We start from the raw sequence: 13,890 nt of genomic DNA, 5'->3' as shown, positions 1-13,890 counted from the left end.
TATGGTACGAAGTACTAGATATTTACTATTGGCCACGAGACGTAAGCTCGACCTCTCATTGGTTCTCCGTTAGTGTCAATCACAGAATCACAAGCATTCCATTCCCAAGTAGGGGTGGGCTGATCTGAGACCAGTCGTTTGGCAGTGATAGTAATGATTTACTCTTGTTTGCTAATATGGCAACACTGAACCTGGATCCCATGTTCTTCTGTAACAACTATAGAAATGTATTTATTATCTATTTATATGGCTGTTTTAGAAAATACAGAAGGTGAAGTAGGCTAATGCATTTAAAAGTCAATATGGTTAAAACCAACATTTTTAAATATCTTGTGACGTTTTAACACGCTTTACTGAAATTGCAAGTGCAAAGCCTGCCACCTGCTGGTGAAATATACGCATCATCATACACAACACTATTTTCAACTGTTTTGAACAGCTTTTTATTGCATGACAAACCCAACGAAATGAGGCCACACAAGTGGCAACTGAAACACATGTTGTCGAGCCTAAAACCTACCAAGAGGGATCTGTCCATTAACCAAAAAATAATTAATGACTTCCTTTTGGGTTGAAAAACATGTTTGTGAAGCTCGGGATGTCCCAGCATATGCGGCACCGTGCCTCAGAGCTCAAACCAAGCCGCGCCGCGCGCGCTTGCACACACGAGCCGTTTGACCGATTTACACATCGCGTGCGAACTAACCGCTTCTCGTGACAGCGGGACAGATGCTTCTCAGGCAAATGCTGCTCACTGCAGGAAGTGTAACGAAGCAGCACACGGCGCATGCTCTCGTGTCTCTCTGACAAGCAAGAGGATGAACTAACCCCTGCTGTAAAAACGGTAAGTAAAAACGGTGACAATATTATTGAAAGTAGCAGGTTTAGTGTGTCACGGAGTTTTAGGGTAGACCCGGCGAGGTTTTTGTGCACACTCTTCTGGGACAGGAGCGCGTGCCGTCGTACCCGTGTTGGCCGGGGTGTGCGTGCTGCCGCACCGACGGACGTCAGTGTGAGTGGGTGAAGGAGGGTGAGAAAGGCACGCAAGTGTCCGTGTAGGAGTTGATCCAACAATGGCTACTTGACATAGTGTTGAATATGTTGATCGGTGTATTGCAGTATGCTCTTCAATGCATGGACATGTTGTTTGTTTTTCTACCATGGAATTAACCTAAGAGACAGTTTGTTCATTTCTCCCTGTGCTTGTTGATATCATCGCCTCAGCTGCTGCTTGTGTAGGACTGAGATAATATTATGAGCAGAATCATAATTAATGCAGTGACAGTTTATTATTCATTATTCCTTAACTGTTTACCGGGGAGGCAATTTACTTTATTTTTTATTTTTTTACCCCAATTCATCTGACCATAGACAGAAGCCCAGTGGACACTTTAATAACATTTGACTCATAATGAGTTTATTTCCCAACATCTATATAGCCAGTATTTAAGGACCTTACTTCGTAATTCAAATACAATTTTCAGAAATGTTGTGAGCTATAGAGCCTACTGAACATTATGACAGCAGACAAAAGAAATAACTAGGATTTAATGATTGCATAATATGACTTGTTAACAATACTCAAGCAGATTATATTTGTTCAACAGGTCTTTTTTTGTTGCCATACAGAAGTGGCCTAAATGCAACAAGGTTGGATAACACAGTGCTGATATTATTTGATTTGAGAATTTCACTCTGAAGAAAACATTCATGTCCACTGTAGCTATTATATCGCTTCATCATTTTTAGAATTATGTCCTTATAACCCAGGTTTTAGTTAAAACTGTAAGCCTTTGCCCCATTATCTAGGATATTAATGTGCATTGTCAAGAGCAATATAGGAAGCAAGGCCCATTCCATTTGAGGATTATGCCATTTTAAGCCCAGTAGGGATTCATTTCTATAACAGTTGCATGCCAGCCAGAGAAGACTGTTGGGGGAGGCTTTTATTGACTTGTGTGTGCATTAAATAGCATCACTGCATGTGAGAGTGTGTGATCTGGACGTTAACGTGCGTGCTCGGCCCTCTCTGCGTGCAGCTCTGTGGGGAGGGGTGATGGCGGCTGCTGAGGTCACTGTGTCTTCAGGGGATCTCACGACGGTGAAGGAGGAGGAAGGGGAGTCCAGTGGCAACAACCATAAGACTCAAGTCATCCTGCACCTGCAGCCCATCCTGCACGGGTAACATCACAGGCTTGTATCCTTAAAGGGCCAGTCGATTATTGGCTGTGTGACACAACAGAGAGGCACATTTAAACATATTTGTGTAAATACCTAGACATATTTTTATCATGATAATATTTTTAAGAATATCTTATGACATTTTATTTTATTTTTTACATCAATGCTGCTCATATTCCGTTTAATGAAGGCTTGAACTAAAGACGATGACAGTGAGCATTTACATTTCAAAAAGGTTAGATATGCAGTAGCTATTTGCTTATTTTGCTGTTTAAATATAGAAATATTCAACTCTCAGTTTGCATGAAATCCTTATTCTGTTAAATGTGTACATGTTGTCGCCCTCTGCAGGTTAAATGATGACATTGCTGACACTGGCACTACAGTCCTGGCCATAGAGACACATCATGGTACGTGACTCAGAGAAATTCCTGCTGATATTAAACTACAGCAGGAAGGTATTCCTGTGAATGCTGAGCAATCCTATTTTGTTGAACGTATGCTTTGCTGTTGAGTATATAACACTGTTGCTGCAAGTTATTTATTTACTTTTGGCTTGTGATTGTTAGAAGACAGTAAAGCAGAAGGAGAGGAGACTGAGTATGGCTACCCCATCACCTGTGGAGACAGCAGAGCGGTTCTACTATTTAAGAAGTTTGTGTGCCCTGGAATCAACATCAGATGTGTCAAAGTACGTTGACACAGTTAAACCTTCTTCACTCAACCAGACATTTGTGTCTGCTATTTCTGTCTTATTCTCCTCTCTGCATACTTATAACGGCTTCCATAAACATACACTGTGTTCTTCTTCTCTTCCAGTTCAATGACCAGCTCATCAGTCCCAAGCAGTTTGTACATCTGGCAGGGAAAGCCACTCTGAAGGACTGGAAAAGGGCCATCAGACTGGGAGGGGTAATGCTCAGGTAGACTTGTGAAAATACAACGAAAACACTATTTTTCTGTCTGTCCTGTTCCTCCTATAGCTGCAGACTGATGCTAACTGTAAAACGGCTTGACCTTTAATTACTTTGTTGCATTGGGGTTAAAGTGTCAGACTTGAAGGACCTCAATCTAATGAAGTCAACAACGTATCTCATTCATATAATTTGCACTTGTGTCGAGTCTGTCTGTGCTGGGGTTTGCCAAGGCATTCCAGAGGTAGTCTGTAAGGAGCATTATTATGATAGCAGGATCAAATAGCACGCAGCCAAGCTGCTGAGTGAGACTTCTCACTCTTTTATCGTGTTTGCACTTGTTCTTGGTGTTACTGTGAGTCAATATACCGACTCAATAGGTAATATCTGCCCTTGTGATCTTTAGTCCTCCAGAGGTCAGATCAATGGGCTTTGTGTCAAACAAACCTCTGGGAAGAGATTGTTTAACGACAGTCTGTCGTGTTCTTTTAACCTGCTTCTTCCCCTCGCAGGAAAATGATGGACTCCGGCCAGATAGATTTCTACCAGCATGACACCGTGTGCAGCAACACCTGCCGCAGCACTAAATTTGATGTGCTGATCAACAGCACGCGGCTTCCTCCGGGGACCTCGGTGCAGCCAAGCTCGTCATGTCTGGCTCTTGACCTTGTTGGAGGACAGGTGCCTCCCCTGACAGGTAGATTTCAGTTGGCATTTGCAGTTTGACATTTTTTTTTATCCCACATATGCTTGGGCTGCTGTTTGTTTTTGTGATTGATATGGTGCAGACAAACAACTTTTAAAGCCACCTGGATATGATTTATCCTCAATAAAATGAAACAAGAATGGTAATATCTGACACATGCTGTTGGAGCTCAATCGCAATAAGGAATTAGTAACTGAGCTGAACATTAAGAGCAGTCAGATATCGTTTGATAAACAAACCGGTTTCCTTACTGAGCAACCACTGCACAGAAAAAAAAACATGACAGTGAGGGGGAAAAAACCGTTGGATTCCCTTGGCAGTCTTCCCTCTGCCTACTCATGTTCAATGGTAATATGAGATGTTTATGCTCTCTATTTACAGTGTATCCTGTTCTGTAGTAATTTCAGGAGAGGCTGTGCATGATGCAGCAGAGGTAGAGGAGCTTTTGGAGAAGAAGTTCAGTGCAACAGCAGAGTGGAGCCCTTGTCCAGCCCGGGATGTAAATCCCACAACAGCCAACGGACATGGTGCAAAGAGAAAGAGGGGTGACACACCTGGTAAATATAAGAAAGCATTTAAGGCTTTTAAGGCATTTAAGGCTGTTCAGGCTGCTTGACAAGCAGCCTGAACAGGATGAGGAAGAGCGTGTGGGGAGAAATGGATTGGCTGATAGGACAAATACAGTATATGAACTATTAAGGCGGAATCCATTAACTTTCTTTGCACATTAAACCCCCCCCCCCCCCCCCCCCCCCTCCAGAAAATAGGAGCCGTCTTCATACTTTAGCCTTATTTAGGCTAAAGTATGAAGACGGTGTTGTTTAGTATTCATAACGTAATATGTGATACTTGCGAAAATATGACACACAGGAGGAATCTAGTGGGATGCTGCAGTTTTGTACTGGCACGTGGAAGTCTTGTTATAACCTCCACTGTAAACTCAGGGAAGTTGCATTTACTTCAGTTATTAACCTCTTTGTCAGCTTACCAAGGGCAATGCCCTGGAGGTAAATTTGGAAAGTTTATTAGACACCTCTGTATTATTGGAGGAGACACAGGTTCAGCCCACTGACCTTCAGTCCTCCAGAGGCCCTTCATTTGCAACAATCCTGGTGGATAAAAATCTGAAAAGGATGAGGAAAATAAATGAAACATTCAGATTGAAATTGTAACCACAATTGCATGAATAATAAACAAAAGAAAAAATAGAAAAACAATGACGACTGTGAATATTAACACCAGTCCGTCAGTCCCTTGTGTCTCTTGCAGCCACTGCTGCTTGACACCTCTGATACATTGAGCCAATGAAACCTCTGAATCTGCAGTTGTGGGATATTCTGCCATTCCTGCAGACTGACCTTAAAAAGTTGCTTACCGCTAAAAAGCAGAGAGTCACATCCCTTTATATTACCTTCGACGCCATCTGACATTTCTAAGTGCGGCTTCTTCTTGCAGAGACCTTAGCCTTGATTTAAGGGCTTTTAAAGGTGACCCGATTAGGCTTTGTTCCAGCTGGACCACAGTAGGTAAAATAGCCTCTGATCTTTTGTTTGAATGGCAAATTGCAGTGCCTCACTGCACAAGCGGTATTGCTTGTCACAGGGCTTAAAACTAATTGACAACTCTAAGGAAACATACTCAGCCTATAACTACTCTCCTCTATCTCCAGAAATGTGTTTATTTCTATTAGTGTACATTCCCGACATGGAGAAATACATGAACTTCAGATAGCTGTGAATGGGATTTGGAATATTTTCCGTGGGTAAATTGCATTTATCTTGACAGATATTTAAGCTAATGTGTAAGTGGATGTATTTCTTTCAAGATAAGATATCAAGCACCTCTGACATTTTACCACTCTAATATACTCAACTTCTATTTGGTTCAGTTTTGTACGGATCCCAATTAATTTGTTTCTCTCCAACCTGCCCTTCCTTTTCCAACTATATTCCTGCTCTGTCATTTCTACCTATATCACCCATTTAACATCCTCTCAGTGTTACACCCTTCCCATTTCCTCTATCTCGTTATATCTTTTTATTTTTTTTTCTTCCAACGCTGACACTCCATCTCATTAATCCTACATTTCCTATTTTGTTTGCTTTGCCTTTTCTGCCACAGCTCACATACACAAATCACCTCTGCAAAAGCACTTTTCTCTTATTGCTCTATATTATTATATGAAAAGACAAACACATACACACACAAAGAGTTCACCACATATCATAATAATGTCCCACCTAATTGACCATAGATGGAGTACTGAGCCTGTGGAAGGGCGTGGCAGAGTCTGGGCTGATGGGGGAGGTCCTGTCCAGTCTCCAGACTGAATTATTAGCCACTCTTAAAGGAGTGGAGGTTCGCAGTGAGAAGGCCAGCCTGCAGGAGACAGGTGAGGACTAACCACTGGACTGTGAAAACAATTGCTTTGTATTTAGTTAAATGTCAGTCAAGTAAAAAAAAAGAAAGTAAATCAGATTTGATAATGCTTTTTAATAAAGGCTCCAGCAGCCAAATCTGGTTTGAGAGGGAAATTCATGGACATTGATTTTTATTCTTTTTAAGTGGTTTGGAAGTTCTGTGGACAATCGCATTAATCGTTGTAGCTGACTGTTGATGATTTTGTTTTGTCAGATGCCGTCATACTTAATTCCCTCTGTAAGATGTTTGGCCTTTTAGACTCAGTGAAGCGAGCTCTGGACCTGAAGCGCAGCCAGCATGAAGAGAACAAAATCCATAACAATGTTTATGGTGAGAAAGCTGTCCAAGGCAATGTATGGTACATACCGTGGTATACCAGTGGATTGTATTGACAAATATCCTGTTTTTCCTTAGTGTCGGATGAGATTTTGGAGGAGCGGAGGAGGCAGGGTCGTGATGAAAGCCCCTCCCACACAACTCTGTCCATGAAACACCTACGACCGCAATATCACAACCCGTCAAACAGCCAAACCCACAACTTGCTGTCCCCTGTCAAAACAAGCCCCATGATCCAGCCTCTCTCTGTTACCGGTTTATCTGCTGCATCTTACGCTCAGCTCACCATCAACCCTCAGCTCTTCGCCCATTTCTCTGCCCCCGCTGTCCAGCGTCACCATATCAGAGCTGGCAGGAGGGACAGGGACGGCCATGATGCCACGCTGGAGAGGGAGCGTGAGCTCAGTGAGACGGGGAACCAGGAGAAGCTTCGCAGGCCGGTACAGGAGGGCGTGGAGGGAGAGGACACCTTACACATCCACAAAGGACAGAGGACTGTTAAGTATCACGAAAACCCTCACCGTAGAAGTGAGGAAGTAGAGGAGACAGAGGGCTTGTATGTTATTGACAAGGTGGTTATAGGAAGAAAGGCGTCAAAGAAGCATAAAAGTAAGTGAGGGAGAGAAACAATCTCAAAGAGATGCTGGACTAACTAAGGGACTGTGCCTGAAGACGTTACTTTGTCAAACTGTTCTTTTCTCCCCTTGTATGCCCGTATAGTAAATACTGCGGTTACTTCAGTTGTGGTTACTGAAGCGGTGTTACAGGCGCAGATTTGTTCTTGCATTGAGGCTGCAAATGACACATTCATGAAGAGCATTTTAGTCATGTGTTTCTAACATTTTACTCAAAACACAGAAGAGCTGAAATGATGAGTGAATTCATTGATTAGTCAACCAACAGGAAATTCATTGTCAACAACTTTGATAATCGATTCCTTTTCTAAGAAAAAATCCCAAAAGTTCACTTGGACCAGCTTCTCAAATGTGAATATTTTCTGGTTTCCTCGTCTTACCTTTGGGTTTTGGACTGTTGGTCAAACTGAATTTTGCAGTATTTTGTAACATGAAGCTGTTACTTTGGGATCTGGGAAATTGCAGTGGGCATTGTTTTCACTATTTTCTAATATTTTATAGAATAGAAGTGATTAATCTGCAATGAACAACCAACAGTTTAATTGATAATGATAATAATGGTTATTTGCGGTCCTAAAACACAACTTATTTTGTCTACTGAATATAGTTTAACTTCGTGTTAGTATTTCTAAGCTTAGTTAAGATAAAAAATAGATTTTTAAGACGCCTCTCTAATCTCTGTAAATATAACATTTGGTTCTATTCTATTCTATTTATATTTGGTGATAATATTTTTCTTTGTCTAAAAGCCACTTTTTTAGGTCTTTGTGAAAATGTTTTCCTCATACTAGTTTCCGATGCTATTTGCAATTGAACTTTTGTAAGTTACACTTGTGTGTTTTGATTTTGTGAAATATTTTTCACTTGTTATAATGCTTAAGTGCTGCTATGCACTACCTCCTCACTGTCGGAAAGAATACACTCTTGACAGTGAAAACTATATATAAGGTAATTGTGACTGTTGGCGTAATGTTGCTTTTTGCAGGGTTTTACTAACATGTGCTGCAAAGACATAATATTATTTTACTTTCCCGTTTCTCTTTATTAAAGAAAAAACATAGGACAGGAGAAAAATAATGAGAGTAAGATGAAAAGTGACAAAAATGGTCCAAAATGACCCTGTAACATAATGATCATATTTAAAATAAAAACCTTTATGTTTGATATTTGAACAGAAGCAGCTTGTTGATAAGAATTGTAAAACGCTGCTGTTGACTGACTTTGTGAGAGTACAGACAGGAGGAGTGCTCACTGCTGGGAGCCAATATATTAGACATGTAGACGGATTTGGTTTGTTTATTCTTCCACTGAGTCACATATCACATCACACTTCTCCCATTTCTCACAGGTTCAGCTATCCCCTGATGTAAATCCCTTTTTGCATTGGTTCCATTCATAAAAACAAAGTGTATTCCAACAGCTGTCCTGTGATCCGCTGTTCATTTACCTTCGAAGCGCCGTGCTGCATGCAAATGCCGTGTGATAGACAGTGATGGTTTGATAGCCAGCCTTTGACAACATCCCTCAGAACGAATAATATGTTATTATAAATTCTGCCTGTGCAGATGCAGTTGTTTGTGATGGGTCATGAGTGGCAGCTGTTGAAATACTCAATAAAACAACTCATCGTAGTGCAGCTGTCAGCATCAGGCTGTCGCCTGTCCTGTTGTTGGATTCAAACAGTGTTTTGCAACATCCTGTTGGTTTTTACTGCAAATTAGATTATCATGCATTTGAATGGATTCAGGCCAAAATACTCTCGAGTGAAAAAAAATTGCTACTCTGTGCCTTGAATACCAGAGCACAAAATGACTGCCATGCTTCAAGCAGGTGTAATTACAGGTGTTATCTTGTGCTCCTTTGCTTAAAGTAATTTACTGAGCAATCCATCGTTCATCTGTCATTCGGGGCTAACAACATTAGAGATGTGCTCTCACGTTGGAAGCATTTTAGATGCGTCTGTTGTGCCCCCTGTAATTCAATCCACAGCTTTAATGTTCGCACAGGACAACAACATGAATGATGAATAGCCGGCATAATGGTATCTTGATCCAATTGGGATTCTTGGATCGACCGCTAAATGTGTCAACCCGGCCATGTTTTGACACCAGCTTGGTTCATGCAGAGCAGTGACTGCAGCATCAGCACTTGCAACGATTTCAAAGGTGAATCCCAGAGGCTGTGTAACGCTGTAATGCTGTAATGATATGCCGCAGGACAACTTGCAGCATTGGACTAGTGTCCACCAGCTCATAATCTTATACACGACTAATGTTCTAAACGTGTTATATGGGACTACGACATGCCAGAGAAATATTTGTACACGTCAGAGTTAGAGTGGTTTGCTATACTTACACACTGAACATAAAAGCAAAGAGTGATTTCTGTCAGGTGTTCTCCAACAAACATGGCCAGCAGTGGGAAGAAAAATGAAACCTCATCAAATGCAAATTCAATGCACACAACATGACAGGCTATCTAATGTATGGAGAAATATGCTGTGCACATGTCATGAGGAGGTGTGAAGGCAATTCCTACCCGTCTGTCTTGTTTTAATATAACCCATGGCTAACCTCAGCTGTGAAAATGCAAATACAACTTCGTATTATGCATAGCTGGAATAATTAGTCATATTGCTGATATGATGTTTAAACGTGAGAATGACTTCATCATTGTTACACACAGAAGTGGAAAAACGACATGTGTTCCTTTAAATAATGAGTATTTTCTCAACCTGTTGCTGTCAGAGTGATAATCCTGTACCTGTCCTGCTGGGTGCGTGTTGACAGGTCTTAGGAGTTGCTGGGCTATATTAAGAAATGTCTCAAATTAAGCCAAAATGGATGAAAAGGCAGAGAAAGAGATCAGCACCTTGTCGCTGTCTCCACAGATACACACCAACGCACACAGACACATTTTTTTCACACGTCTTTTCGAGTGACTTTGCATTGACTTACATGTACTGTATTCCTTGGAGTCGTACCTTAACCAAAGCCACTATACATACCTTGTGTCGAGATGAAGTTCTTGTCTGGACTAATTTAAACACCTAATCCAATCCCAACCTCAAACATCCAATTTAAAACCTCGAACAACCATTTGAATAAGTAAACACAGGCAAAAAGGTCCACACTTTACAAAAATGTCTCCATTCAACTGCTCATGGTCCCCACAAAGACGCAAGTGTGTACCAGCACACACACGCACGCACACACACACACACACACACACACACACACACACACACACACACACACACACAGTCTGGGGCTCTGCTTGGCCGACGTTTGAATACCACAGTGTCGTTGCTGCTGTCGGCCGCTTGGAGGCGCCCGGCTCATACTTTGTATACGCAAAGAAGTGGCGGCTGGGAAGGAAAGTGGTCGTAAGAAAGAAATCTCTCCCCTGAACTGTTTACCCTGACGTCAGTTTGCAGAACTAGCTCTGCCCTGTCTCCTCCAGTGTCTCTGAAACTCCTCTCAGTGAGAACTGAGGTAGCAGATGGCCTCAGCTCTACTGCTCGAGCGTCCGGACGTCACGGAGTGAATGCAATGATTTCTTCTGCACATTTAAAGTGGACTAAAACAGCCGCACGATGAACACCTGCGCCTTTCTGCTGATTTTGACTGTTCAGATCTACGCCGATGGCATCGAGGGGCCAACAGGTAAGGCGGACATTCATCTCGATCTCATACATGCAATTGGGAAGTTTTAACATGTGGATGAAAGTACACTACAACGTAAAAGCGGAGCGAGTCCGGTGTAGGTGACAACTTTCTTCCCCCTTTCCCCGAACGCGTTGCTGCGTTTATCTGCTGCGGGCTGCTGCTTCCCGTTACTAATGACACAGTGTGAATCCCATCAGTAGAAAACATAAACTAATTCTTAAATAACTTTGTGAACTGAAGTAAGTTTACTTGGTGCCAGACTCCTGCAGAAATGCTGGTTATTTAGCAGGACTGCGTATGTGCGTTCTGGGGAAAGCTCCAATTTCCCCAAACAACACAATCTTCTGCAATACGCTGCTTTTCCTTTTTTTTTTGCTATTGCTCAAGCATATTTAAAGGCGCCAGGTAGTGTAAAAAGGGGTTTGACCTTGTGTTCCAAAGTTAGAAATCAGTTCATTCAGAGCTACAATGTGTCCCTTAAAACCCCATGTACGACACTCCCACTACCTTCAGGCAATTTAGTTGATATTTGGTCGATATTTGTGAACGGCGAATCTCCCAAATCCCAACAGCCTGAACCAATCTAACATCCACAGACCAAAACCTGGAGCTGATCCATACAGACAGGGTTGCATAGTTGCATTGAGTGACTCTCTCGAAGTTTAGCAAACATCTGAATGAGGATTGTTGTTTTGCTCATTGATTTATTTTTAAACCAAATACTTATTATAATATCCCCAAATATCCACTGTGGGGAAATAGATCAGATTAATTCTCAACGCTGCTGGATTTTCCTCCTGATGTGATGGGCTGCCTCCGGTCTTTTAGGTTGTCCTGCTGTAGAAGAAATATTCATTTTCACTGATTAGCTTTCCATATATAATGATACATGTTCAAATGTGAAGTCATTGTTTTCTGTTTTGGGTGTAAATGAACGGGATTGGTGCATGAAGAGAATGTCTTTTTCAGATTAAATGCTTAAAATCATGCAATTTCTTAGATGACATTTGGAAACATGCTCTGACATTTTCCCATTTCATTATCCATTGAAACTCAGCCACATATCAGAGAGATGGAAAGAGAGGGGCGGAGTGGTAAAAATAAATATCTTTTATAGGACTGACACATGACACAGACCCTTTCATATTCATTCACATTCATGTTTTCAAAATCTCCTTTTATTCCCCGAATTCTGTTAATCATTGTGCAATGTAATTACAGTGCTGTATTTTTCTATATTCTTTTTTTTTAAAGGACTTGGGCCTGTTCGTGTCTCTTTGTCTCATTACACACCACGCACCCATAGATTTGCGGTTTTCTAGCCCTGTAGAACATAAAATCAGGCTAATAAGGCAGCAATATTGATAACATTTACACTGCAGGCTGCCTCAGCGCTGTAAAGCATTGCGTCACAGTGTTTGTCACATGCATGTTGAAAAAAGCTTGATCATTTTGAGATCATTGACTTATCGGCGACTGTTTGTATTCCTCACTGGCACAGTGCTTCAGTTTCAGTAAAAAAAATGGAAAACCTAATGCTCAGTATAGCTTATTTGAAAAGAAGCAGCAAAAGCATGCAAGCAGAATGTGTATTGTCAAGAGGTGAATGGAGCAGATCATTAAGAGGAATGGGCTGAGACATACAAAGGATTAAATCTCACACAGGTAATTAAAAGAGCTGAATGGAACATTGACGCTCCACTACGGCTGTCAAGTGAAATTTACATGGTGTTGGTTTTTTTAGTTTGTTTACTGGAGTGTTGCGGGCCTCGCCACCTGCGCTTTTACCCTCCCATTAGCAGCTAATAGTTAACGCTGCTTGTTTCTGTGGCTTCTGATCCCGTTGGCCTGCCTCCTTTAATGCTTCTCCACCTGCCTTCATCCTATAGGTGGAAATGAAGGCGCATAAATGCAGCCTTGACTTCCACAATCGTCTCCTTTTGATTAACACTCCTGCCTTCATTGCTGTGATTGAATGAGGACCACACCCTGACCTTGAATGCTTAATAACAATTAAGACTCTGCAGTCCGTTGGGGACTACTTGCCTTTTTCAAGCGATGAATTCTATATTTTCTTTCTTGCTCATGCTGCCGTCTGTCCAGGCTGTCAGTTCAGGGCAAGTGAAATTATCAGAGACTATGAAATATAGAGGCCCTCTGCTGCACAGGACTGTAATGAGGTTGATCAGAGGAAAAAGTATCACATTTGCGTCATGTTTTATCAGACACAAAGAGGTTATGCAAGTCCAGTTTTCCTCTGTGTTGTTGATTTTTTTCTTCTGTTCAGCCCAATGTCACACTTTCACTCCTCTGTTGTCTCTCATGGGAATCGAATGAATGTTCACTTACCATCTGTCTCCTCTATTAGCAGCAAATGCTACCAACTGAGTGGTGTAATTATCCCATGTCTCATTCCCCGGTTTGATCAAAAGTTAAGGCAGAATATCCTTTTTGCTTATTTCACTGAATAAGATAACACTTGGATCGAGATGAAAAGGACTGTGAAGCCCAGACTGTCTCGTTAAAGCATGGCATGGAATGAATAATACTTTAGGGCTTCAAGTTTACACTGCGTCAACATGAGGAGCAGCGCTGGGAAACCTAACATAGGACCAGCAGCAGCACGTGTAAAGGAATTAGAGCTGCAATGATATTTTGATCATCAAATAAGAGTACATCAGATGTGTTCACTATAATGAGCATCTAACTGAATGGGGGGAAAAAAAGCCTGATATGCATTTGTGAATTATTATTGGGGGAAAAAACATAACCATCATGTAGAAAATGTTCCCTTGCGCCGCAGAGTTGCAGCACATCCAAAAAGTGGAAGGGTTCCCTGCAGGAGCCAGGCCACCATCTCTGGATAGAGGGTGTGGGGGGCGGTAGTGATTGGTCCTAAATCAGACTCCTGAATAGACTGGTTGATTTCCATCTTTGTGGGATCACAGGTAGTAATTCAGAGAGCAGATGGAAAACCTTGCAAAAAAGATGGAGGGGGATCGGAGGGGAAGAAAAGTGTGAGAGAATTT

General features: G+C 41.7%; 2 protein-coding genes across 3 annotated transcripts in view; both read left to right on the top strand.

Annotated features, from left to right (window-relative positions):
- The first annotated feature begins 801 nt into the window (after positions 1-801).
- On the top strand, positions 802-7,274 carry LOC306700220 (glucocorticoid modulatory element-binding protein 1-like). The gene is made up of 10 exons (XM_079165173.1): positions 802-844; positions 2,040-2,181; positions 2,533-2,591; positions 2,751-2,872; positions 3,001-3,104; positions 3,608-3,792; positions 4,200-4,358; positions 6,056-6,193; positions 6,436-6,552; positions 6,637-7,274. Exons 2-10 carry the CDS (start codon positions 2,057-2,059, stop codon positions 7,173-7,175), a joined length of 1,548 nt encoding a protein of 515 aa, XP_079021299.1. The 5' UTR covers positions 802-844; positions 2,040-2,056; the 3' UTR covers positions 7,176-7,274.
- A 3,514-nt stretch (positions 7,275-10,788) lies between these two features.
- ptprub (protein tyrosine phosphatase receptor type Ub) overlaps positions 10,789-13,890 on the top strand; it is a gene marked incomplete at its 5' end in the record, with an annotated part of 143,725 nt that continues 140,623 nt past the window's right edge. For both annotated transcript variants that reach the window (XM_079164198.1, XM_079164199.1), the window contains one exon: positions 10,789-10,858. In XM_079164198.1, coding sequence (XP_079020324.1) covers positions 10,789-10,858 — 70 coding nt within the window. The remainder of the gene's footprint in view (positions 10,859-13,890) is intronic.

The sequence above is a fragment of the Pholis gunnellus genome (genome assembly GCF_910591455.1).
Source record: "Pholis gunnellus genome assembly, chromosome: 8".
NCBI lineage: Eukaryota > Metazoa > Chordata > Actinopteri > Perciformes > Pholidae > Pholis > Pholis gunnellus.
This window is presented reverse-complemented; position numbering and strand designations above follow the sequence as displayed.